Source organism: Carassius gibelio, chromosome B17, assembly GCF_023724105.1.
Source record: "Carassius gibelio isolate Cgi1373 ecotype wild population from Czech Republic chromosome B17, carGib1.2-hapl.c, whole genome shotgun sequence".
Lineage (NCBI taxonomy): Eukaryota > Metazoa > Chordata > Actinopteri > Cypriniformes > Cyprinidae > Carassius > Carassius gibelio.
This window is the reverse complement of record NC_068412.1, coordinates 21126415-21151109: the sequence shown is the minus strand read 5'-3', so window position 1 is coordinate 21151109 and position 24695 is coordinate 21126415. Positions and strand designations below refer to the sequence as shown.

The 24695-nt window shown below is 37.9% G+C and overlaps 1 protein-coding gene across 1 annotated transcript in view; it reads left to right on the top strand.

Moving 5' to 3' along the window:
• si:dkey-288a3.2 (protein phosphatase 1 regulatory subunit 37) overlaps positions 1 to 20966 on the top strand; it is a 31264-nt gene extending 10298 nt beyond the window's left edge. Inside the window, exons 8-10 of the mRNA XM_052580119.1 lie at positions 2837 to 2978; positions 3105 to 3271; positions 20552 to 20966. Coding sequence (XP_052436079.1) covers positions 2837 to 2978; positions 3105 to 3271; positions 20552 to 20809 — 567 coding nt within the window. The 3' untranslated portion in view covers positions 20810 to 20966. The remainder of the gene's footprint in view (positions 1 to 2836; positions 2979 to 3104; positions 3272 to 20551) is intronic.
• Positions 20967 to 24695: the final 3729 nt, after the last annotated feature.

Here is a 24695-nt window from a genome sequence, read left to right as displayed (position 1 = left end):
TATTTTATCTGAGTGTGGCTTTGATTAAAGACGAACAGTGACACTGCATGTGGCCCCTGCTTGGCTTTGGAGAGGAAGTACCCAAACCGTCAACACGACAGCTACTGGATATATCTCTTTTTTTGTGGTCTACGGCAGAGTTTGACACACAAAGAGAAAAGAGAAGAGAACAAAAGGAAATGGCTTGTCTCATCCTCACTGGAAAGCTCATCTCTAATCCTTAATAATATCTATTCCTCCTCAGCAGCTCTGATTGTCAGAATAAACTGTACCTTTCTGTCATCTGAATGGCGATTCAAATCAAAAGCTACAAATTAAAGGCCTGCTTTCTCTTCTCTCGGCCTTTGGCGTGTTCACAGAGGATTCATTCAGGCCAAAAATAATGCCTGCTCAATCCATTTTGCCTGTACCAAATGGGAACAGTTTGATTAAATAATAGATATGTGTTTAGAGGGCTTTTTCATGTGGTCTGTCATTAAGAAGGATAAGTAGACATCCATGCGGCCATAATGAATATAATTAGTCCAATGGCTGGTCGTGTCGAATATGACACAGGAAGGGTTGTTATTAACCTTTCTTTCTTTTTTTTTTCCTGGGGATTCTTTAAAGGCAGAAGAAGAGAGAGAGAGAGTGAATAAATGGGTTATTTGGGCAGACACATAACTCTCTGATGTCAGCAGAACATAATTAAATCACAATGTTATCCCCATTTTTCAGCGGATCCTTGTCTGACCAACTGGAAATAGGATGACTGAAGTTGTCAACCATAGGCTGTTGGAATGATGCTATACTTCAGTTAAATTGTTACATTTATTACTGTATATTAACAATACTTTGCAATGTTTGTAGTACATTTAGCAGACTTTATTTATTTATTTCAGCCTCACTTAGAAACAAACAAAAATGTATTATTATTATTAATAATAGCAGCAGCAGCAATAATAATGCCTTTGTTCCTTTGATTTGAATAAAAGTACATTTTATATATCTATTTAAAGATACAGTGTTATCATTTACTCACCCTCATGTCAAAACCTGTATGACTCTCTTCTGAAAAACACAAAAGAAGATATTCTGAAGAATGTTGGTAACCAAACAGACTTTCATTGTATAGGAATACACACCAAGACATTTCTCAGAATATCTTCTGGTAAAATATAAATAAAATATAAAATAAAATATAATAATGATAGAGATTTGAAAATGAAGGTGGGTAAATGGTAGAATTGTATATAAATAAGTTTATATCAGCGCATTAGTATATTTAGAGGTAAAGATATAACCGATAGCTTAAAACCAATATATGACAAATAAAAATTCTGCTGCATTATGAAGTGTTTTGCATTTGAAATGACATTTCAGTGACATTTTCTCTAGTTTCTTTCTTTCTCTGAATCATTAATGGGGCTTGATGGTTTTGTATATGTATAATGATAATGTATGCCTAGCGGAGCGCGGGGCGCAAAGTAACGTGGGGTTAGTTGTGACCGTAGACTGTATAAAAAGCAGAACCTGATTTTACCAAGTGAGACATTATCACAACATTGTGATTAACCAATCAGATTTTTAGAACCAGTTTATAGATTTTGTGAAGTTTACGCTTAAAATCAGTGTTTGGTGCTTGTACATCAGTGTCATTCATCTATCATTTCCTCTGATTTTAGGGATTACTCATGGTTAAGGTTAGGTTTAGGTGTAGGGATATGGTTAAGAATATATTTTTGGAGTAAAATGTTGTTCCAGGGTCAACAAAATATGTTGACCTAGGAACACATCGAACTTGGCAAAATCAGGACGTGCGTATAAAAACAATTGTAACACACGTGGTTCCACACATGGTAGCATAACCAAATTTACAGTATTTACTGCTACAATATCAACATTATATAGAGAAAAAGTGTGCAAGAATTACGTTTTTTTTTTTTTTTTCAGTTTTCATTATTTATTCAAAACGAGATAACTCTGCTATTACTTTAATCTCCAATCTATTATTTATCAGTTTAGTTTTTTAATGCTTCAAGCAGAAGACACTAACCAGTTTTAAATTCCAGTTACGCAAATAGGGCACATTGTAACACTGCATTACATGTTACAACATGCCCCTCAGATGTTACAATGTATGTAACCAATGGGGCATGTTGTCACATTTCACTTCCACTTTTGAGGGTAAATGAAGAAAAACCTATACACTGTAATTATGAAACAAAGACACATATTTGTACTAAACAAGTGTGAAATTATTGTGGATATATATATATATATATATATATATATATATATATATATATATATATATATATATATATTCTAAACCCTATGTGGAGTTACACAAACTGAGAAAGTCAAAAAGTGTTACACTGTGCCCTGCTTTCCCCTATATGTGTGGGTGTTTACATGCTTGAGTGTTGTAACAGTGACGCAAATGAACTCTGAGTTGATCTCTGAGCTTGTTTTTTTTTTAGCTGTCTGTGTTTTTTTTTTTTATTTAAAGCAGGAGACTAAGTGAGAATAATGAGTGTAGCGAGTTGGCATGGTGTATGTTCTGTTATGCAACATGGCTTTTCCCTCATGTGCTCTGCTATCTCCTGCTTTATATGACTGCTAATCGTGCTTCATAAATGACGTGGCTAATATGCTCTTGAGAGCCAATCTATTGCCACGGCGCGGCGTGTGATACTTAAAGCTCTCAAAGTGACACAAATTCACCATCCATAATTGGATTGAAATACACAGAAAAAGGACAGTTTTGAATTACAAAAAAGTGATTTAAGAACAAGCTCATCAGTGCACGTTTTCTTAAACATCCTGTTTTCCGTCTTTCTTTTTTTCCCCCCAGCCCCACTTAAAAACGCTCGAAACGTTGAACCTTGGGAAAAACAACCTCGAGAACAGAGGCATTCACATGTTAAAGGAGTCCCTCATGATCAATCGCTCTTTATTGCAACTTGGCCTAGCTTCCACAGGAATATTATGTAAGGGTAGGGTTCGTAATATTGCTTTTCTGCTTCTTTGACACATCCTCTCCTTCTAAATTTCCTTTTTTACTGAGATGCATTTTTGTTTTATCTTATAACTAAACCTGTCTTTTCTTTTCATCGTGCCAGGTGGTGTGACTTTGGCAGAGATCCTTGCAGAGAGTCCACAGATCCAGCGATTGGATGTACGGCAGAACCAGGTGCTTGCTGGGGGCCTCATGGCTCTGGCGTTGACCCTAAAGATCAACCGTTCACTCATCAGACTGGATCTGGACCAACATCTGAAAGAGGAAAAGGTCAGTTGTCAGCTTGACCTTCTTTACACACAAAATTTGGGGACCTCAGCTTGTCAGTCCAGGTCTGGTGATGGATTTTGCTATCACAATTAATAAAGTTGTTCAGGTAAACTCATTATCGCTGTATGTTCCAATATTAACCAAGTTTGACTCAAAGACAGAAGTTCCTGTCAAAGATGCAAGATGTTGCTGATCTCCTAGAGCTGCTGCTTCACACTTTGCTGCAAAAACCTTGAAAAAAAAGATACTGCAACTTAAGAACATGCCAGAACAGAGAAAGTTCACTTGCCATCTGTTTGCCAGGATTTTATCTCCTCTATCTTATCTGCATATTAAAGCATTAATTAAATTTGTGAAAGGACAGAATGCTCTCTTTGAAAAAGATTCTAATGCTAGAAACGGATTGTTTTATTTTTTTATTTTTTTTATATCAGTCATTTGCTTGGATTCTGATGTTTTTACCCCGTCAATCAGCTGCACCTCGAAATATATTTTCATCGATAAACGCCCTGAAAACACACCATCTGTCTTAAATGTGTCATATTTAAGCTCAGCTGAAACAGAGGACGATGTTATTAACATTTCCACTGTGATAGATTACAGCAGGGTGGTATTTAACCGATGGAGAATGAGACATTTCACTGTGGCAGTACAAGAAGACACACTGCTGGGATTTGTCTGGGCCAGGCACAACGTGGCAGAACGACTGACGATTGTATTAAAAAGCAAATCTTTCCATCAGAAATCAGCGGGTGGTCAGATCAAGTGTTCTGATTCAGTGTCGTAAAATTCCCTGGGACTGAGAAAAGCGAAAATTTCATTCTTCAAAAGAAAAGCGTATGCGGATGTGTGCGTGGCGCGATTTTACATGCGCATATTTAAACGAGAGGAAGGTGGTTGGGAGGGAATGTAGGTCCTTGGGTCTTTGTTTACAGCATCTGATTTGCCGTGTCTGTTGAAGCCCAAATCTATTTGATCAGTGGCCTGTTTGGTGTTAATTATTAATTATTTACTGATCTAAAATATTCATTGTGGGAGTCTTAGGAAGTTCGGAAATTTGGGACCATGTTATCCATCTCTTTAGCAAGGTGCATGTGCTCTCAGTTAAGGTCAAACTTTACACATTCAACAATTCACATCAGATTCTTCCAAGACCATGTATTTAAAAAAAATTGACTTGTCTTTTTGTGGTGTGAGCTATATACATTCAAGACAATGATGTAAAACAATGGCATCATATTCTTTCCTTTGCTGTTTGCTCTATGTCACTGTTGTTGTTGTGCATGGCACAGTCAGGTTGCTGTGATGTCTCTCATTAAGGATCATTAGAGATGCAGGTAGGGCTGCAGAGGGGCAGGTGGTCTTGTGGGACAGACTCCAAGTGGAACTAAGAGTTGGTTAGTGTTTGTGGTCGGTCATGGTGTCTGACTCTATGATGGCTGGAGTTGAGTGAGTGAGCAGACAGAGAGCAGGTCCTGCTCATGGGACCTCTGATGAGCTGCTTATGATGAGCTACACACACACACACACACACACACACACACACACACACACACACACACACATATACAAGTGCACTCTTAAAGAGTAATATAAAAAAGAGCAAATATTTACATGGTCATTGCTGTTTTCAAATTCAGAATTAAAAATAGTAATTTATATGCCATTGGTTTTGAGCAAAGGTGTATTAATGTATTTATGGAATAAAAAGAAAAAAATACAAAAGTGAATATTTTTGTAAAAAATAAAAGAATCTATATACACTACCAGTCAAAAGTTTTGAGTCAGTAAGAATTTTCACTTCAAAATCAAAAACTAAATTTATTTTATAAATGCTGGTTGGATTAAAAAATGCTTTGTGTTTTATTTTTTTCTAATTTCTTACAATTTATATAAAAGCATGTATTCGTTCAATAATGCTATGCTTTTAATGGGGGGGGGGGTCATGTCATAATAGGTTTGTACATAGAGTATGTAAGATCTGTGACATGCATTTCTTGGCAACTAAGATTAATAGTAACAAAAACATTAATAATTAAAATAGTTACTGCAATTAATTGAATGTCAGTTTCACAGTTTGTCAAAATTATGATGTTCTGTGATTTCAATTGTTGAATAGAATTGGGACAAAATTGTGTGTGTGTGATGGGGTTAAATAGTTGTTTATCTAATATAGATAGGAGCTTCTAGGAGCTTGTCTCTTTAATGTTTTCTTCTGCACCTATGTCTGATTTCACTTTTATTTGTATTCATGTGCTTTTTATGCTATTATTTTGAATGTATATAAAACTCAATTTCCTATACATTGCAAGTGCTACCTGTGCACCACAGCTTTATATTTTATATTTTATATTATTTTTCTTCTGCTTTTATCTGTACAGTGTGTGCAAAACATATCTTTAAAGTTCCATATGGCCGTATACTTTAATTAGAGAAGTGGAATTTGTGAGTAACAAGTTCCATATTTTAGTGATACTTTCACAGAATCTTCTCCCATCAACTTCACATGGTTGTAGGGCATGAAAACGACAGCCGTGGATAGCAAAGCAGACAAGTGTCATATGTTTATCAAAGCTAAACCAAATCACACTCTCACATCTCTCTGTTTCTTTGCATCTGCTCTCACTGTCATGGGAAAAAAAAATAGCACTTGTCACCAATATCTTGTTGTAGAAGCCAGTCTGCTTAAACACTAGACTTTAAAATTACTAGACACTGTATTTAACAACATGTGAACAGACATGAGGTCGTGAAGATTTAGGGAGATTTATATTTTTCAACTGTACAACAAACTAAACAGAATATATCTGCTTCCCTCGCAGCCTTTTTACATTGTGTAAAATTAAATTTAGTCTCTAATTGATGTGCCATTCAAAGCAACTTTGTGCTGTCTAAATTCAAAACCCTGTCCGCTGTATAAACCTGTTCAGATCTTGCAGATAGACTCTTCCTAAACTTTTACCCTTGCGCCATTAAAACTTTGAGGTGAAATTGTCTTTGCAGTTTCGAAATAAACCTTCTGTTTCTTTGCATTCACAATCCACACGCAGTCTCGCTCATTTCCTGATGTAGTTTTGGGGGCAAAACAGGCATATTTGCCAGCTGTGTAATTTACTGTGGCACTCATTTGCATATTAAAGCATTAATTAGCCCCTCTGAGCGCGAGAGCGGGAATAGTGTAATCATTGGACGTGTAGTCGCGGGGGACGAGTCTGTGTTTGGGTCTGGGGGGAGGCCGAGAGGAGAGCGCGGGAGTCTCTGGGTGCTTGTGTTGACCATGCGGCGCGTGCTTGTCGGCTTTGTGTTTTTTTCTCCTCTCTTTCCCGCCGGAGGGTGGATGAGGAGGTTGCACTGCTCAGTTTTCCAGCTTTTTCCAGACCCTTTGAAGTGTCACACACGATCTGTCTCCGTGTCATTTTAATGGCTTTACTCTCCCCCATCAGTGCAGTCAGAGGTGCGACCAACAGTTTCACAGGAAGTAGAGGTTGTTGTTGTTGTTTTTTCATCCTTTTTTCTATTTGAGGGTGAAAAGGGGGATGAGGGTTGAGGACTGTGGAAGATCATATGAAAAACAAACTGATGTAAAGGCTTTTGAGAAGTTGTGGCGCCAGCATTTGTGGCATTTGTTTTTCATATAGATCATTTTTTACAGTTTTTTTTTTTTTTTTTTTTTTCATTTTCTTTGATAAATAGTGTTTATTTAAAATTGTAATTGTCTTCACTGTCAATGTAAGGCTTTCCTTGCTAAATAAAATATTAATGTCTTGTCTAATGGTAGTGTACATATAAATAAAGGTATTTCTAAAATATATATATATCAATAATTTGTGGTGTGGCCAGTGAAAATTTTGTCCAAGCAAGAACTACTAACCTGACTGCCAAAAAAATCCTTATTATTAAGCCCAAACTTAACCACTTAAAGGTGCTGTAGGGAACTTTTGTAAAAAAAATATTTTTTTTACATATTTATTAAACCTGTCATTATGTCCTGACAGTAGAATATGAGACAGATAATCTGTGAAAAAATCAAGCTCCTCTGGCTCCTCCCAGTTGTCCTATTGCCATTTGCAGAAACTCCATCGCTCCCGGTAAAAAATAACCAATCAGAGCTGCGGTCCGTAACTTTGTTTGGGTTCAAAATGTAGAAAAATGTATATAATAAGCAAGTACACCATGAATCCATTTTCCAAACCGTGTTTTTGGATTGTCCTGAATCACTAGGGTGCACCTATAATAAGTGTTTATATTCGGACTATTTTAGATTGTTTCGGGGATACAGCGGCAGAGTAACCCAGTACCTTTGTGATTCTTCATAGACAGAAACAGAGAGAAGTAGTTCCGGCTACGATGTTCTTCCGCAAGACGCAAGCAGTTCTGTTTATTAACCGTTAGAGCGTCAAAAGTTCCCTACCGCAGCTTTAAGGGGACATTTCACAAATAAAATTCAAACCCATATGAATTTTTCCCCTTGTGAGATAACATCATTTCTGAAAGTGGGGAAATTAACACAAGGGTCAGTAAATAACAACAGAATGTTTATTTTAGGGCGAACTATCCTTTACATTTCCTCACTAATGCATATGGTCACCAATGTATGTGTCTATATAGACAGGTGCAGTAAATGTCCAGTAAAGTGTGAGAAGCCTTTGCTTCAGTGGTTCTTTGTTGAGCTGTCTCAGAAGCCTTTGCCTGAAACATGTTGGCTCATATTTTGATGGGACTGGATGCTATCTTTTCCCTCTACTCCACTAGAAATGGCCCATTGGATGAGTTGGTCCATCAGAATTTTAGAATCTCCCTCTGGGCATGTCCTCCAACTCCATGCTCAAGCGCCCTGAGTCACCAGTCACCCACAGTGAAGGCTCATCTGAATATCATCAAACCCGTGAGTCACTGCCTTTATCAGAGGGCTTCAGCCAGAAGAATATTCCTTTCCCTTTTCAAATTAACAGGACTGCAGTGGCATGGTCTGCATATGAATATGGACGGTCTATTAGGTCATCTTTGGAAGCAGCGAAAGTTTGCAGCACTTAGCCCTCTATTTTTTATGTAGCCTATGTATTTATTTATTGCTTGAACGTGTGAGAATTGTAACCAATCACATGTGCACATGAATGAAGAATTTCAATTATCATCAGACTTGTGACAACCAGTTCTAATGAGCAACATTAAGGTTTACATGTTTAACCATTTTGATTTTCATGCTACTGTGAGGGCCAATATGAAGTGTCTGTACTTTATAAAGTGTTGTGCTTTGTAAAGTCACGTCATCTAGTTAATACTAATATATTAACTACTACTACTATATATATATATATATATATAACCGTTCAGTACATTATATAACATAATATTGAGGACCTTACTTTAATTATTGTTAGTTGCTCTGTCAATTTTTGCTCTGTAAATTAGAATTATTTCAAACAAAGCAACAGTGAAAGCTTTGAGAGTCTCAGAGCAACACACAGCAGTGGCATTTAACGAATCAGTGTTTTTAAACCAATCATTTGAACGAACAATTCTGTGACTCACAGAAGCATGACCAGCTGTTGCATCTCTACAGGCAAGACATTTTAGTGCTCTTTAGTTCCTGAATGAGTCAGTGTTTCTGAATGAATCATTTGAATGTACTCACTAAACCTGTAATAGCCTCACAACTGCAAGTAACACATTTAGTTTCTGATTGAATAGATGTTGCTGAACAAATCAGTTGATTAACTGATTCAATGACTTGTCAGTGTAGCCAGTTACAGACTTGATTTTATTCATCCATCTATCTATGCATCCATCCATCCATCCCTCCCTCCCTCCCTCGAGCACCCTTGGTGATTTAATTCTAAAAGCGGGCCTGGCCAAACCTTCACAGACAGCACGCGTTCAGAGTGAGATCCAGTTCATGGACCAAAAACATGTGTAAACTTTATTGAGATTGAGTCATATAAACCAGTGATTTTATTTCCAGCAATTTATGACTGGGTTGAATATAGTCCCACAACTGATCGATCTTCATGTCTTGCATTTGGTGGCCAAGAGTCCAAAATGGACACATTTCAAATGACTGGATTAGGCAACTGGAAAAAAGACAGAAAAAATTGTATAAACATCAGAGAGCATTATGCACATTTCTGGTTGAAATGGTAAGGCCATGAACAAATACTTAAAATGGAAAGTGTCGCCATTAAAATTAGCAGCAAGAGTCCAAATTAGTCCACAGTTTATTAAATGTTGGAAAATTCTTAGTCAAGTTATTCTCGACTTTGCTGTATTGACGCCTTTAATGTGGTGCAATAAGGTAGGACTTTGTTTTGATACCTATACCTATATCTATAAAGACTCTTTTGAGAAATAGAATTAGAACCTTGAATTAAATGTCGCTTATGACAACTGGTATAGTGATGCAGAATCATGAACAATGCACACCAATACACAGCCTGACAAAAATATTTTAATATAAAATCTGTTAATCAAAATTAATAATGATGATTACAATATCAAGAAAAGTAACCCATTAATGCAGCCCTAGCTTTGCACACTAGTCTTCTAGTGCCCTCTTTCTCACTTCATCTTGCTCTCTTTCTCGGGCTTTTCATCAAAGTTGAAGATGACCTATAAACACTGATAAACAATCAATACATATTTCTTTAATATCCATTTAACCCACCTCTAATGCTCCCAGTGTAAGCTCATTTTAAATATGGATATTTAATTGGTTTATACAGGTTGACTCAGGATGTGTCACCTAAAAACATTTATCGCAAATCAGATTTGTGCACAGCATGCATTAGTCAGTTCAGACTTATATTTCCATATGGTAGGACATTTGTGTCAATGACACACAACCATGACTGATGGCAGGATTACAACTGATCTATCTATCCATCGGACCATCTCTATCTGTCATTCCATTCTATTCACTCATTCAAGCATTCTGTAGTTCAATCTACTGTATGTATCGTTCTGTCTGTCTGTCTGTATATCAATATGCATGTGTCTGTGTATTTGAATACCATTTCTGTTTGTCTGTCTGTCTGTCTTGATCTATTTCTCTGTATCTTTGTGTTTTTCTTGTGCAGACCACAGGAGCCCCCTGTTTGTCCTCTTGTCCCTGTGACTGGAGTGATGGGGCAGTAGTCAATATGTTTGCCCACTATCTTCAGGGGGAGGGTGGGATGGAGTGGGCAGGGCATTGCCTGTCCCCGTCCTCGTCTCTGTCACACCGGCATGGGCTGCCTGGGCTCCATGGAGGGGAGATAATTGGATTTGTTGTCACCTCCAGTTGCTGCCAGGAGCGGGCGTCTGCTCCGGTTAGCGATGAAGACATCATCGTGACAGGGACCCTGGGAGAGGATCAGCTGGTGTGGTGGGCACCACTATCGATGCTCTAGAACTGCCATGTCCAAGCGGGCAGGCGTAGGCCAGCTGTTTCCTTGTGTCCTCCGGCCAGGCCGAAGAGAGAGCTCCAGATCCAACGGAGAAGGGGGGAGAAAGGAGAAGTTGACCTCTAGCCTGGAAAGTGCTAGATGTTGAGGTTTGAGCTTTGCCATGTGCCCCTGCGGTTCCTGTGAAAGGGGTTTAGGCCCAGGCCAGGGAATCATGCCACAGTAGACAAGCGTGGCGGACAACCAGGGATGGCACCTGCTTGGCGTGAGTGTGAGGTAATGATGGGCTCACAGGTGAACGGCCCCAGAGGTAATCAGTAATTAACTCACAGCCACTCCATCACCACAGCTTTGGGCCTGAAACAGAGTACCGCTGCCATGTCCTACAGAGAATAATGCCCTCCAAACACTCCTTGCACATGCCCCAACAACATCAGGTTATTTATTTTCTCTTTATATGTTATCAGTTGTTTGAATATGTTTTACTTTTTTAATTTATCGGAAGTCTATTTGCAAGACTCTTTCCTGTCAGCAAGGGCTTCTGGTTTTTATTTTTAAAGCTTCGGTCTTGGAGGGAAAAAAAATCCCTTTCCTCCTGTATAAGAACTTTTGAAGGGACTTTTGAAAGATGGTCTCTGTTCTGACTTCAGTGAAGAGCAGTTCAGTGGCTGCAGTGGAACGGGAAGGTGAATTATATTTATACCTGGAAATCCTGCGTCTGACTGACTGACCTGCAGTAAGAAATCCACACATGCTGTTTTCTGTTTTCACAACAGTGTCCAGTGCTAGCATACATTTCCCATTCACTAAGTGCACAGTTAGCTGTCATTTAAACAGTGGTTGATGGGGGGGGAAAGATACAGAGAGACATTTGTGGTGTGTTTGGTGGTACTTCAGTGTAACTGTTAGTACGCAGTGACTACATGTCAATGTAGTGTACTGTAGTGTGCACTGTAGTGCCCTTAGAAGTCTTCACTGTGTATTTGGCCATGTTAAGTCAATTCAAATAATGTGAGTGTATATGTCCTTTCATAGTCCATTCCAGTCACCACTGCATATTAATATACTTATATTACTGCATAAAGTTTTTCTCCTTAATTCACCTCATTTTATCTTACTTGTAAATTTAAGTTATAACTTAAAGTTTAGCTTTATATATTTATTTATATTTGTTTATTGAATATTTACTATACTTACAATTAACAATCCATGATTATACTCTTATGTTATATTTATAATACTAACAACATAGAATAATGTACATTAAATATAATACTTTTATTCAAAAATAATGCATTAAATTGGTCATTGGGCAGTAAGACTTTTAAAATGTAAAAAAAAAAAAAAGAAATAAAGAAATAATGTTCTTTATGAGCTTTATGTTCAGAAACAAAAAGTCGAACAAACAATAAATTAATATATAAAATAAATTAATTAATTACAAAAATTAAGTAGCACAGTAATTTTTAATTGCGATAAAAAGTACACAATTCTTGAGCACCAGATCAGCATATTTTCAGTCACTTTTTCTTTGACACATCCTCATTAGGAAACAGCTGGTCTAAAAGCAAACTTACTAGCAAAAACTTGAACACTTTCTAATAAGGAATTTGTTCCTGTGATTCACTCCGTCGCTCTTAAGGTTTTGGACATTTGTACAGTGTGAAGAGCTAGCGGTGTTTAAGTCCTGCAGACCTTGTGAAAGTAATTAATGCCAGAATGTTTCTAATCACTGAATCATTCATGCTGTATAATTTGCTGTAAATAGCCAAGGTGCACCTCTGATTTACAGCTTGCTCAAAGATCCTTGACACCACTTAGCGACTGAAAAACACTCCATATATACATCGAGGCTTAGTTTAGCGCTTTGAAAGGAACTCAAGCTGTAACTTTTCATAACATTTTATCTTAGCCGGTCACCCAGACCCTAAATTGATGCACAGTGATTGTAAAAGAAAGAAAAACACTTTTGCATTTGATCTCAAGCGCAGTCACCAAGCGGAAAATAAACACAAATCTCCTGGAGGTTTTGAGAAGGGCTTCTCAGAAAAGGTTTCAGGTCTGTGTTCTGACACTGCGTTAACGGTTCCACCTGTGGTGACCTTGTCCCGCCGTCTCTCCATCCACAACAGAGAGCGTGAGATAGATTACTGTGAATGCTCGGCTACCTTACAGATGGCGCAGTGCCGTCACCGGCACCTAATCTTCATAGCGTGCATCGAAATGACTCATTAAAATCAGCACAGACAAGACCGGCGGAGATGATGCCCAGCACTACACGGGCTACACAGTGTCTGTTCTCCTCTCTGCTTCCCTCTTTTCTATGTCTTGTTCCTTTTATTAAAATTCTCTCTCTTTCTTCTAATATAGAATTTCAGTGCTTCTCCCTTTGAATGATTGGATGTTATTGTCATAGTTGAGCAGAGGGAAATGCACTTTGAATTAGAGGCAGTGTTTCATTTCTGTTTTTAAATTTAAATGCAGTAGCACGCATCTTGGGCCCTTTTTATTTTGGGGTTTGGCTCTTTTCTTTTTGGGAAAGTTCGCTTTACGCTATATCCTCCTTTTAGAGTGACAATTTTATTTTGTACTTGTAGCAGCAAGAGTTCAAAACTACTATCACCCAACTGCATCTTTCCAAACGGGTGAATCAATGTCGCTCTTAGGCTGAATAAAAATAACATTTTAGTCAAGGGGAAAGCAATTTTGTGTGTGTGTGTGTATTTAAAAGTTCCTAAATTTTACAGACACACACATTTACATTATATATGCAAATGTGTGCGTTAAATAGGTTATATATATATGTATATGTATTATTTGACTAAATACAATATTTTATTAAACTATGTAATCTCACTTTATATCATTTAATGCAGTTTGAACTAGTTGCATTGTGTCAAGCTGCAGGACGACCCATGTTTTTAGAGACCATCGCTGTGACATTCATATTGGCATGTGTAGCAACAACAGTTCAAAGCCACTATCACCCAACTGCATCTTTTCAAACGGGCGGATCGATGTCTCGCGTGCTCTTAGGCTGAACAAACAGAAGAGTTTAGTGGGGAGGGAAGCCATCAGGTCAGATCTGCACGGCAAATAATCTCTCCTCAGCCACACGCGAGAACAAAGCCTATCGGGGGCTCATCGCCACTGTGATGATATTTAAATGTAAAGCTGAGGAGATCTATTAAATTAGCCGTGGCTTCAGCCAGCAGCTCTCCAGACTGCCCCTGAGGTCACAGCGGTGTACTTTTGAGCTCTCGCCTCTGGTAATCGCTTCAAATCAAGCCTCTCTTAAGCACCGCAGCCCACCTTAATTACACGTATGAGGCTGAGATTTCACACCTCTGGTAAAGAGAAGATAAAGTCAAATTGATAATAGACGCCTGAAAGATACATTTTTGAATCAGCCGAGAGAGCTGCGGATCGCCGAGCTGGCTGCCGTCCTCCACGGCACTGACACAGGAGATATATATTCATAGTATGTGTGTGTGTGTGTGTGTGTGTGTGTGTTTGAATATGTTTATGATGATGTTCAGAACTCAGTCACTCATCTTTAGTGCTGTAACTTTATTTTGACACAGTGTCACATTCGCCTGATGCACTTCCAATATGAGTGTGCTTATTATAATTATCAGATCTTGCATTCATTGTACTCCTCGTGAGTAATACGTGGTAATTATGAAAATGTGCTGTTAAGCTAAATCGAATAATTGTTTTTTTGCAGTTTCACACAAATGTAAAACAAGAACTTGATTATTTCAATCTATCAGTCTTGCACAGAATTAACTTATGGCTCAAAATATTTATGATTTTTGATTTTTAAGTGTTACATAACTAGGTTCGGGACGGCACATCAGGATTTATGAATGCATATGTGTTGGTTTAGTAGAAAAGTATTTTTATGATTGAGAGAATGATTATTGATAAACTAGTGGAATAAATTAATAGTCAAAATTATAGCATTGGCTTTTATCCCAGCTGTGTATATATATATATATATATATATATATATATATATATATATATATATATATATATGCAAATATTTTAAAAACGTTGATTTAATTAATGATGCTTTGCTGATAATTAACTAGCAAATAGAACACAGGTTTAAATAATAATGGATTTTAAACCTTCATTTGCAAGGACAAGTTTAGATAAAATAGCTCATTAATGCAGCTAAAATATTTCTTTCAAAGTCTGGTGTCTATTTTTATGAATTTGAAATGTATAAAATGACTTGTATTGACTGGTCAAGTCCATCTTTCCGATATATTTCTAAGATGATAATTTTTTTTTTTTATTTTTTTTTTTTTACTTATTTTAAATATCTCATACTAATAATATACCCAACATTAAACATCCGTCATCTCTCAGGCTAAAGTTTACAGATCCATTTAGTGTGCAACAGTGACATCTACCTTCAGAGATGAGAAGCAGATGAACTTAGCACAGGACAATAGAGGGAGCACACTTCTGATGCAGGGTCATAGAGTGTGTGTGTGTGTGTGTGTGTGTGTGTGAGAGAGAGAGAGAGAGAGAGAGAGAGAGAGAGGAAGAAAGAGAGAGATAGTGTGAGCTAGAGAGAATATGTTGGTAATTATAGCTATTTATGTTAAGAGAAAAGACCTAGTCAGATGGCGAAGTGCATTCATTAACATTTACTTAGCGGTGAAGTCATTATCCTCTTTCCCACTAACAGAGAAGGGGTGGGGGGGCAGAGAAAAGAAATAGAAAAAAATATGAATGTGCCGACACAATGACAAACACAAAATCCAGGATGCACTTAAATAGGATGTATGGTGAGTGTAAAAATGCAGTTTGACTGTTCGAGTGAGAAATAAATGTGTTTGGCACTGCGTTCATACGTGGAGTGACTAATTCTCATTGTCACAGTGGTAAACAAAGAAATGATGCAAACAAGTCCGATTGTTTCAAAGATGCTTTCTGTTGCAGAGCATTAGCTGACTGCGTTGTCTGAAATGATTTGAAAATTATTAAACTATATTTAAGAGCTTAGCTGCTATATTAGTATTACTTATGCATTTAATTGTTACTTTCCATGCTAAAATATATTTAAAAAGCTCATTATTTATTTAAGATTTAAAATAGCGTTTTTGAAAATAGACTTCAATTGCATTGCATGAATTAAAAAATAATATACAATACAAGCATAGTTTTTACTGGCACCTCAAATGCTGAGTAATTTACATATATTAGCATATAAAGTAATTGGCACAGATGCCAAGAAAACACTGGAAAACAGATTAATTGTCATCCACCAGCCACAGTGACATTGTTAAAAATGAGATGCTTTTAAGAAGCCAATTATCAGAGAGTTTCTAAAGTAACCCCTTTTCATCATTGAATATCAACTTAATGCTGCAGCTCCATACAAAAATGCAATGATTCCATATCCAATCGCAGAAGTCCCTTCACATGCATGCAAACAATCGCACTAAGGTAACTTGTGACGGCATACTGTATATATCTTGAAAGATGTCAAATATCATATCAAGCCAGCTGTGCATCAATTTTCTTGCTGTTTCATGCTTTCTCTTTAGAATAATTTTGGGATAAAAAAAAAAAAACAAACACAAAGTTTAAGGTAAATTTAAGATTAAGCAAAATAATGATTTATTGCAATACAATGTAAGTGAACATGTTGCCGTCAAGGTTGAAGAATATTCACATGTTTAGGTCTCGGTGATGTGTCACCTGCCCTGTGTGAAGTAGTTTGTGAGGCATATGGGCAAAGCCTTTCTCTTTCACACACATACACGCACACACACATACACCGGTAATAGATTCTGCTTTGGTTTTCTGGAGCTCTAGTTTTATCCCCTGTAATAATTGGATAGTGCTTCCATTTATAAGGCTGTCCAAGGGAATGCAGAGTGAACAAATGAGCTAGTTTAGTTGCCAAGACCACTGCTTGGGGAGAAGGGCTTAAATGACTCCCATTTTCACAGCCATTGTGCAATGGCTACCTTAAATAATATTGAGATTACACGAGGGAAGAGAAGACATGCTGAGGATCTATTGTGCAGATAAAAGGAGAGAGGAAATTAAAAGATTTGAGGGGGAAAAATATAGAAATGAATGCTTGTTTGACCAGACAATGAAACTAAATTCTTCATGGACTGATATATACTAATTTGATATGAAAGAAGAATTGCTATGATTGCTAAATTATTATTTTGTTTATGTTTTGCTTTATTAGTATATGAGAATCTGACACATCCATAATAATTGTTTTCATTAGATTTTTAAACCAATTTCCTCAAACCAATTTTACTCACTTTATATTTGTATTAGGTATATTTAAATAGATAGATAGATAGATAGATAGATAGATAGATAGATAGATAGATAGATAGATAGATAGATAGATAGATGTTTATTACAAAAAAATAAAAAATAAATATTCTATATAATATCTTAATTCATATGATTTATAAAAATGTGTTAATTGAAAATAAGTTAATTGCTAAATAGATTTTGTTTACACTTTTGCTTAAGTGCATACCATAATCACATGTCCATGAGATTTTATCTTTTTTTATTATTAATTTTAATTAAAAAAAAAGTTAATCCACATTTAATTTTTTAAGATTTTTTTTTAAATAGCTCTGTAAAGTTAGAAAATATAAACATTCCCTATAATCTCTCAATTCGTGTGATTTCATTAGAAAGAAATATGCATGTACAATGATTAGTCAAAATGCTGTTGTGTCATGTCACACTGCAGGACGGTCCATGTTTTTGGACACTATCAAATAGTAAAAGAGGAAATCGGGGTTGTTTACACACTAAGAGACGTCTAACCTCGGCCAGATTCCCCAAACCTCGACCCTCCTCTCAGACTCAGCTGGCCTGAGAAAGCCTCCTCTCCTTGCCCCTTCATTCTCAGCCTTATTTGTATTCGTTAATGACTTTATAATTCCTGGCCAGCGGGAACCTGCTTTTATCTCTATTAGTTTAGTAGCCTGGCAAACAAAGGGAGTCTGGGGCTGGTGGCACCATGCCAGCAGGAGCCGCCACCATAAAGGCTCTTGTCCATCTGTGTCGCCTTCTAACACAGCTTCACTCCTCCTCTTTTTCGTCTCGTTCTCCCCGATGCCGTTTCTACAGATACTTCTGCACCATCCCCGGCTGATATTCCTCTAACCGGCGCCCGTATTGATCTCTGCGATGGCCAATGAAGTGTGAAAGAGACTTCTGTTTTTCCCGCAATGATAAAATGTCAGCTCGCTCTACCGACGTTTGAAAAAAAGCACTCGAATCGCATATATCCCGGGATGATGTTTCAAAAAACGGGCCTTGGAATGCTACCAAAATTCATTCGTATTGTCAGGCTGGGGTGTGATGTCTTTATTAGGGCTGAAATGAACCGAGTCAAGTGCGTTTACCTCCCATTTCGGATGTTTTTTATCTCTCTGAGGGTCATTTCATATGCTCGGAATATCATTTCGGCTCAAGCGGGCGTTAATTTGACATTTGTAATGCATGTACAATGCTCCATGAATGCATTCATAAGGCCTGAATATCTCAAACTTTTGTGAGGCCTCTTTATTTTGCTTTCTGTCTCTCTCTCTCTCCCTCTGTAACATGTCAGGAAGACTGCATCGTCCTCTCATCTGAGATGCTGGTCAGATCAGGGGGCCCTTCATTGTATATTTTACCTTGGAGTTGTTTTGATCTTGCTGAAGACAGGGAGCAGTTTTTTTTTCCATTTCCCTTTCTCTCCTTCTCTTTTTTTTTTATTCCTTCGGCAGCCGTGTGTCTTTTGCATGCATTGTCTTTGAACAATGCTCTGTTTGAACAGTGCGCTCGCAACTCAGGATACAGGCGCGCTCGACGGATCGACTTTTATCACCTGCTTTTCCCAGTGATTCTATTAACGCTTCTGTTTCATTAAAAAAGGGGGACGCGGCCAATAGACAGGCGCACCGGCGAAGAGACAGACAAGAGTGACTTCAAACAAAGTCAGTCGCGAGATTGCCACAGCGCGCAGACAGCCCTTCATTCGGGGGGACTGACAAAGCAGGGCCGGATGAGGCGTAGAACTGTGTATGTGTGTGTGTGTGTGTACCTGTGAGGTGCTAAATCATTAATTAGAAGGAAGCCACTTCTGCCTCTCTAATGCACTGTTGCTAATCCATGAGCATTGAAACATATGGTCTCTCAATCAAGCTAGTCCAACAGACAGAGCGGGTCAACAGTTACGTTTACTCGTTGAGGTCACCATACATTGAAGCGTACAATTAATCAGCTAAATCAGAACAAACAGAGCTATAAAGATAATTAATTGAGAATATATTAAAAGTGTCACAATAAAAAATTTCAATTCGTGAATTGTGCTATGTGACAATGTTCTTGGACTCTATACTGACACCTACTGGCATGGATACATTTATTTAGCCATAAATTATTTAGAATACAGGCAAAAGTGTTTCTTCCACGTCTTTTATTAAAAATCCATCCTTGGCATAAAAGTATTCAAATTGCAGGAACTAGATATTTGCTTGAATTCTTTAGTCTGGTGTGAATGTTGCATCTCATGAAAAAAAAATGCTCACGTATGTTGTTGGGAACCCGGCAGTCAGTCTGCTGCAGGCAGCGGCGTTGAACTCTGACTCTGGCACAGGAAGTGAAGTCAGCAGCCGTGTAGCTGCTGCTCCAGAAGGCGATGGCTGTGCTCGCGGCGGGGCTCTTCCTCCCCGCAGCAAGGTTGGCACGGTGCGGAGGTGCTGGTGGCGCGGTGCTGGTTCTGCCGCTCTTGGCTGCTGCGAGCGGTGCATGCCCTCTGTCATTCATGGGGAGTGGCTCTGTCCAACTGTCACTTCCTGACAGGCTGATAATCAATCTCTTTATTAACTGCTCTGCTGCAGACGGCCCGCCCGGTAGGGAGGGTGGGCAACCAGCACGGTACACCGCAGCACCGCGCTCTGCTGGGGTCGGAAAGGTTGGCACCGCAAGACGGCGCCTCTTCCAGGCAGGACCTATTCTTGCCGCTGTTAGGAATCACACCGGTGAGGTCCAATCATCCCGGTGATGATTTATCAAGGGGAAAGGTGCGGTCACATTAGCAAAATTTTGTGTATAATAAAGCTCCACTGTCAATAGCATAAAGACGTGTGAAGCACTGCTCACACAGAAGCCACACAGCTTTCTGTTGGTCAGTGTGAAGAATTTGCATGACCAACTTCAAAATCTGAATTTTGAAAACTTTTTGCCCTCACACTTCCAACTTCCAACCTCACATTGCCCTTGAAACTTCCAACTTCAAGGTCTTTTTTAACCTTACGTGAAAGTCCAGATTGCGCAGTTTCCTATTGGATTGATGGGATTTCATCAATCAGTGAAACGCATGATCAACTTGAACATGAGCGAAATCTGATTGGTGAACTTTCTCACCGTCACATGAAACTCCCAACTCTTCAAGGTCCTATTGAGAATGTTAATGGAAATTCAAATCGCATTAAATTTGCATAGTGATCTGACAGCAGGAGATCTTGTAAATTCCTATTGGATTGACTCACCCTCGAAATTTTCCAAGCAAGAATTCGTGACAAACTTTTTTGTCCTCACTTGAAACTCCAGATTCGACTTCCTATTGAATTGTCTGGCTTTTAAAGCTAAAATTTTGCCGAGCAGTAACTGAAGCCGTTCCTCACAAGACGACCATGATGCTTTCCATTTTTTCGTAACTCATCACTACCAGATTGAACATGCCAACCAGAGTTACGATTGTTGTTTTTCTACTCTCACTCATCGCATGTCAATTCCGTACAAGCTAATGCCAAAGTCATGTTAGATGGAGCACTGATGAAGAAACAGGGCCGTATCTCATTAAATATAAATAAGCTACTACTCTATCACTCTCTGTTCATAGGAGGACTTCCTGGTCGAAACGCAGAAGACACTGCTGAGCAGGATCTGTGCACGGCAAACGCGACGGCCACCAAGGGTACGGTTCTGCTGCCTTTTTCTCCAGACCTGGCCAAATGCACCGAGACCACCTATCTGCTCCCCACCCAAACAGCTGACTAGAAGACATATAAGCATAATAATTCTATGGCAAATAACGATAACCATAAAACTCCAAATCCTGGTAATAAAGCCGAAGCCTCTTTCCCTAATGAAACAGTAGCCCTCCTGCTGTTTCCTGCCTAATGTTCCCGCCGAGGCTTCCTCCACTTTCCATAAAGCAATTTTGCAAGCCCACTCCCAACGTGAATCATCTCGAAACGAAGAGAAGCCTCTCCCTCCATTTCTCCTTGTGTCCCCGGAGGGTGACGCTGACTAAATCTGTGTTGATACAGAGGTGTGCTCTAAATCCTGTTTGCTCGGGTTCCATCTCCCCTAATATTCACACTCGTGTATGAGGCCCCTTCCCTGCCTGCGTCTGCTAATGTAGCGTATCGTCGTCTGGATGACAAGACGACATCGGTGAGTGCCTCAAACTCCCTCACATGTATCGCTTACTGCTGGTGCAGAGAATCACAATGTGTGGGAAGAAGAACATATGTTAAATTTAAGAAGCCGGGATTTACCTCTGTGCGGGTCTTAGTTTACACGCGCTACTCAACGCTAGCCAACAACAAAGGACGAATCACTTTTTCTTTTAGTTTACGCCGCGGATGCACATGAAAAGGTGTTGTATCTGAAAATATAGGCTTCTTTTGTGTAAGGCGCACTAAATACCATCTGCCATGTGTCTTTAAATTCAAGGTAATTAAGAATATGTTTGGTAAATGAAAAACAACCTTTGTGAAATGCAATAAATGAGTTTGAACGGCGAGATTGAGTTTGTAAATTTGATTTGAATTTCCGTTAACATTTCCACAGACTATGTAATTATGGTCTCTAAAAATAGGCTTGTGCATTTTTGAATCAATTCGATTTAATTTCTCCAACACATGCCATTAATTTATTACCAATTAATGGTGTTTACCTATAGATTTTTCAAAAAAGAAACTTTTAAGTGTAAAAAAAAAACCAACAACAACACACACACACACAAAATTTTGAAAATATTTTTATTTAAAAATGAATAAGGCCTTTCCAAAATAAGAAGTGTCAGAAAAATGAATTGTTCCACACACATTGCATATCAAAAACTACTGTATTCGCACTGAGAGATTTGAATGCTTTTCTTGGCAAATCCCAAATTACTCAATGATTTCTTGATTGACAGATGAGGGGGGATAACTGTATTTAGCCAGGGACCATCTTTTCTCGTCTGGCGTGATTTGGGTCTCATGGAGGATTGGCCCCCCTGGTGTCTGCCTCCCTCCTCCTCTCGGCACGGGGCAGGGGCAGATTGACAGAACAGCATGGGGGCAAGCGCCGCTGTGCCAACAGCCCCCCCACGCTCTACCTGATGTTTTTAACAAAGGCTTCCATCTCACCAACTCCGCTGCCGCACATCGCCCAGCCAGCTTCAACCCACCCCGGCTCTGGAACAAACAGACTTTGAAACCTGATCGTAAGGATGTTGGGAACAGATGCACAGACGCTGGGAATGATGCGGCGTGTACGTCTGTACTCAAAGATAAAATGTCAAACATTTTTTCAGGCGGAGCCCAAGAAATTGGACAGTTGTTAGTGAGCACCTGCTTGTAATTGACAGGAGGCTATTGGGGGCTTGTTTTCTATGATTTATAAATAGAGTTTTATTTAGAGGGAGACTGGGGCTAGTTGTCACACTTGTTTTTGTTTTGGTTTTTTTGTTTTACTAAAGTGGATATTTCTTATTTTATTTATTTTTTCAATTTCAAGTCAATTTCTGTGGTGACACAAATACTGAAATATTCACTAAAATACAAACAAAAATAAAATAAAATAAAATATTAAATAAAGTAAAATGTGGCCTAAAGAAAAAAAGTTGATTTATCCAAAAATATGGCATGTTGTTATACTGTGTGAGGTAAGTTGTCAAAATCGAGGCTGCGCTATTACACATGATAATAATTCAATAATAAATATTTGATCAAATATATTATAGCTTTTTGAAATACAAAACAATTCATAACAAGGCAAACACGTGAAAAGTAAAATAAAAATAAATAAATAATACAATTGAACCTAAATGAAAACATAAATAAATTTGATCTATTTTAGCTGTGTAAAATAAACCAATTCATGGAAAAGGCAAACATGTGAAAAGTATTAACCTAAATAAATACATTATGATATTAATATATTTTATGAATAAATGTATTATAATATTTTTTTTTATTATAATATATTATAATAATATATTTATTTATAGATAATATATATATTTAAAGATAATATATATATTATCTTTATGAAACACAAACCAATTCATAAAAAGGCAAAAATGTGAAAGGTAAAAAAAAAAAAAGTTTGCATTTTATATTTCAGATTTTAATGTATTTAACATTTTAATGTTATAAATTCTATTTCAACACACAAACACACACACACACACATATATATATATATATACACGCACACACACACACATATACACACACACTTAAAAGTAATAAGTAATACCCTCTGATAACACATTCAGAAGCTGAAAAGTCTTTCTGAAAAGTAAATTTCATATTTTGACTTCAAGGTAAGCAATTATAGAAGACAGTCATCTCTATTACTAATACACATTGTTCTTACTGACCCCCTTCCTAATCATCATCGATCATTGAAACATTTCACAGACTTTCCAAAGGGATGATGCTAGAGGAGCACACCCCCCCGCTGACTCACATTTCTTGGAGGTGTTCCCCCATTTTGATGAATTTCTGGCCTAGGTACCCAGCATCCCTGCTGTACGTGTGGCTGCATCTCCTCCTTCCTCCTGTCAACATGATCCTGCGCACAATCAGTCGCAGGGTGCAGACTCGCCGGGTACCTTTCCGCTCCTCGCCACGTCCTCTGGCCTCACCCGCTCCGTCTGTTTTATTTCGTGAGCAACAGAACATGTACAATTACATCTCGCGACTTCAAAATGATCTTTAATTCTTTTCACCGCTCTATTGTTGCAGGAGAAAATGGATCAATCGCACTTTCTTTCACTCTTTCAGTCGGTGAGAGTTAGTTAAAGTAGTAGTAAAAAAAAAAAATACTTTGTTGACCTGCCAGGCTTGTTATGAACAAAAACAAGGTATATTGAACAAAACAACCACATGCATTTTACTTTTGCTAATGTTCTCGTAGTTTGTCAAGATGAAAAGACCTTTCATTGTAGACATCTAGAATAGTATGTGGATACAAAGTTAGTTATGATCCCAGATTCTGTCCTGTAATCAATAAAAATACATTTTCAGGCCTTGCAAGTGAGTGCAGCCAATGATAAATATTGGCAGACTAGAAAAATGTGTAATTTCTGTCGATTGAAGGGAACATAATGATATTCACAAGGAGACCCCTACTGAGACACAGACACAACTGTTCCTAAGCAACAAAACACTTCCCCCCTCCAATTCAGACAGGGTTTTGGATTGACTGTTTTACAGCCAGAGATACTCAGACCTCTAATGTAGTGACATAAGTAAACACACCTGTACAGACTTCTGGACTTACATGTGACACATTTAGCCCCGATACTAATAATAGGTCTGCTTTATAAGGTGCAAACATAGTTGAAAACATAAATACGAAAAAATAAATTGAATAAATTATGTGTGTGTGTGGCATAGGTAAGTAATTGCATTGTTCTCTTTGATTTGCATTGTATTTATTCCTTGTAGCATTGCCATACAGTTATCATTTAAAGTCATTAAAGACTGAAATAAACATCTCTCAAAAACTGAGCAATGAAAAGATACTGGATACTGTATTAGTTTTGTGTTATTATATTAAAAGGCATGCTTTATTGATCCAAAAGGTGCAAATATAGTTCAGTGCCGTGGGAAAAAAAGTTCTTATCGATACTTATAAAAGTTTGCAGTAGTAGTATAAACTCAGGCTTAACTGTTTAACGTACATAAATGTTTCCACAGTATGTGGTCAAATGGGTTGTTTGTTTCAATCTTAGTGGTCTTGGTGGGAAATCAGAAGGAAAA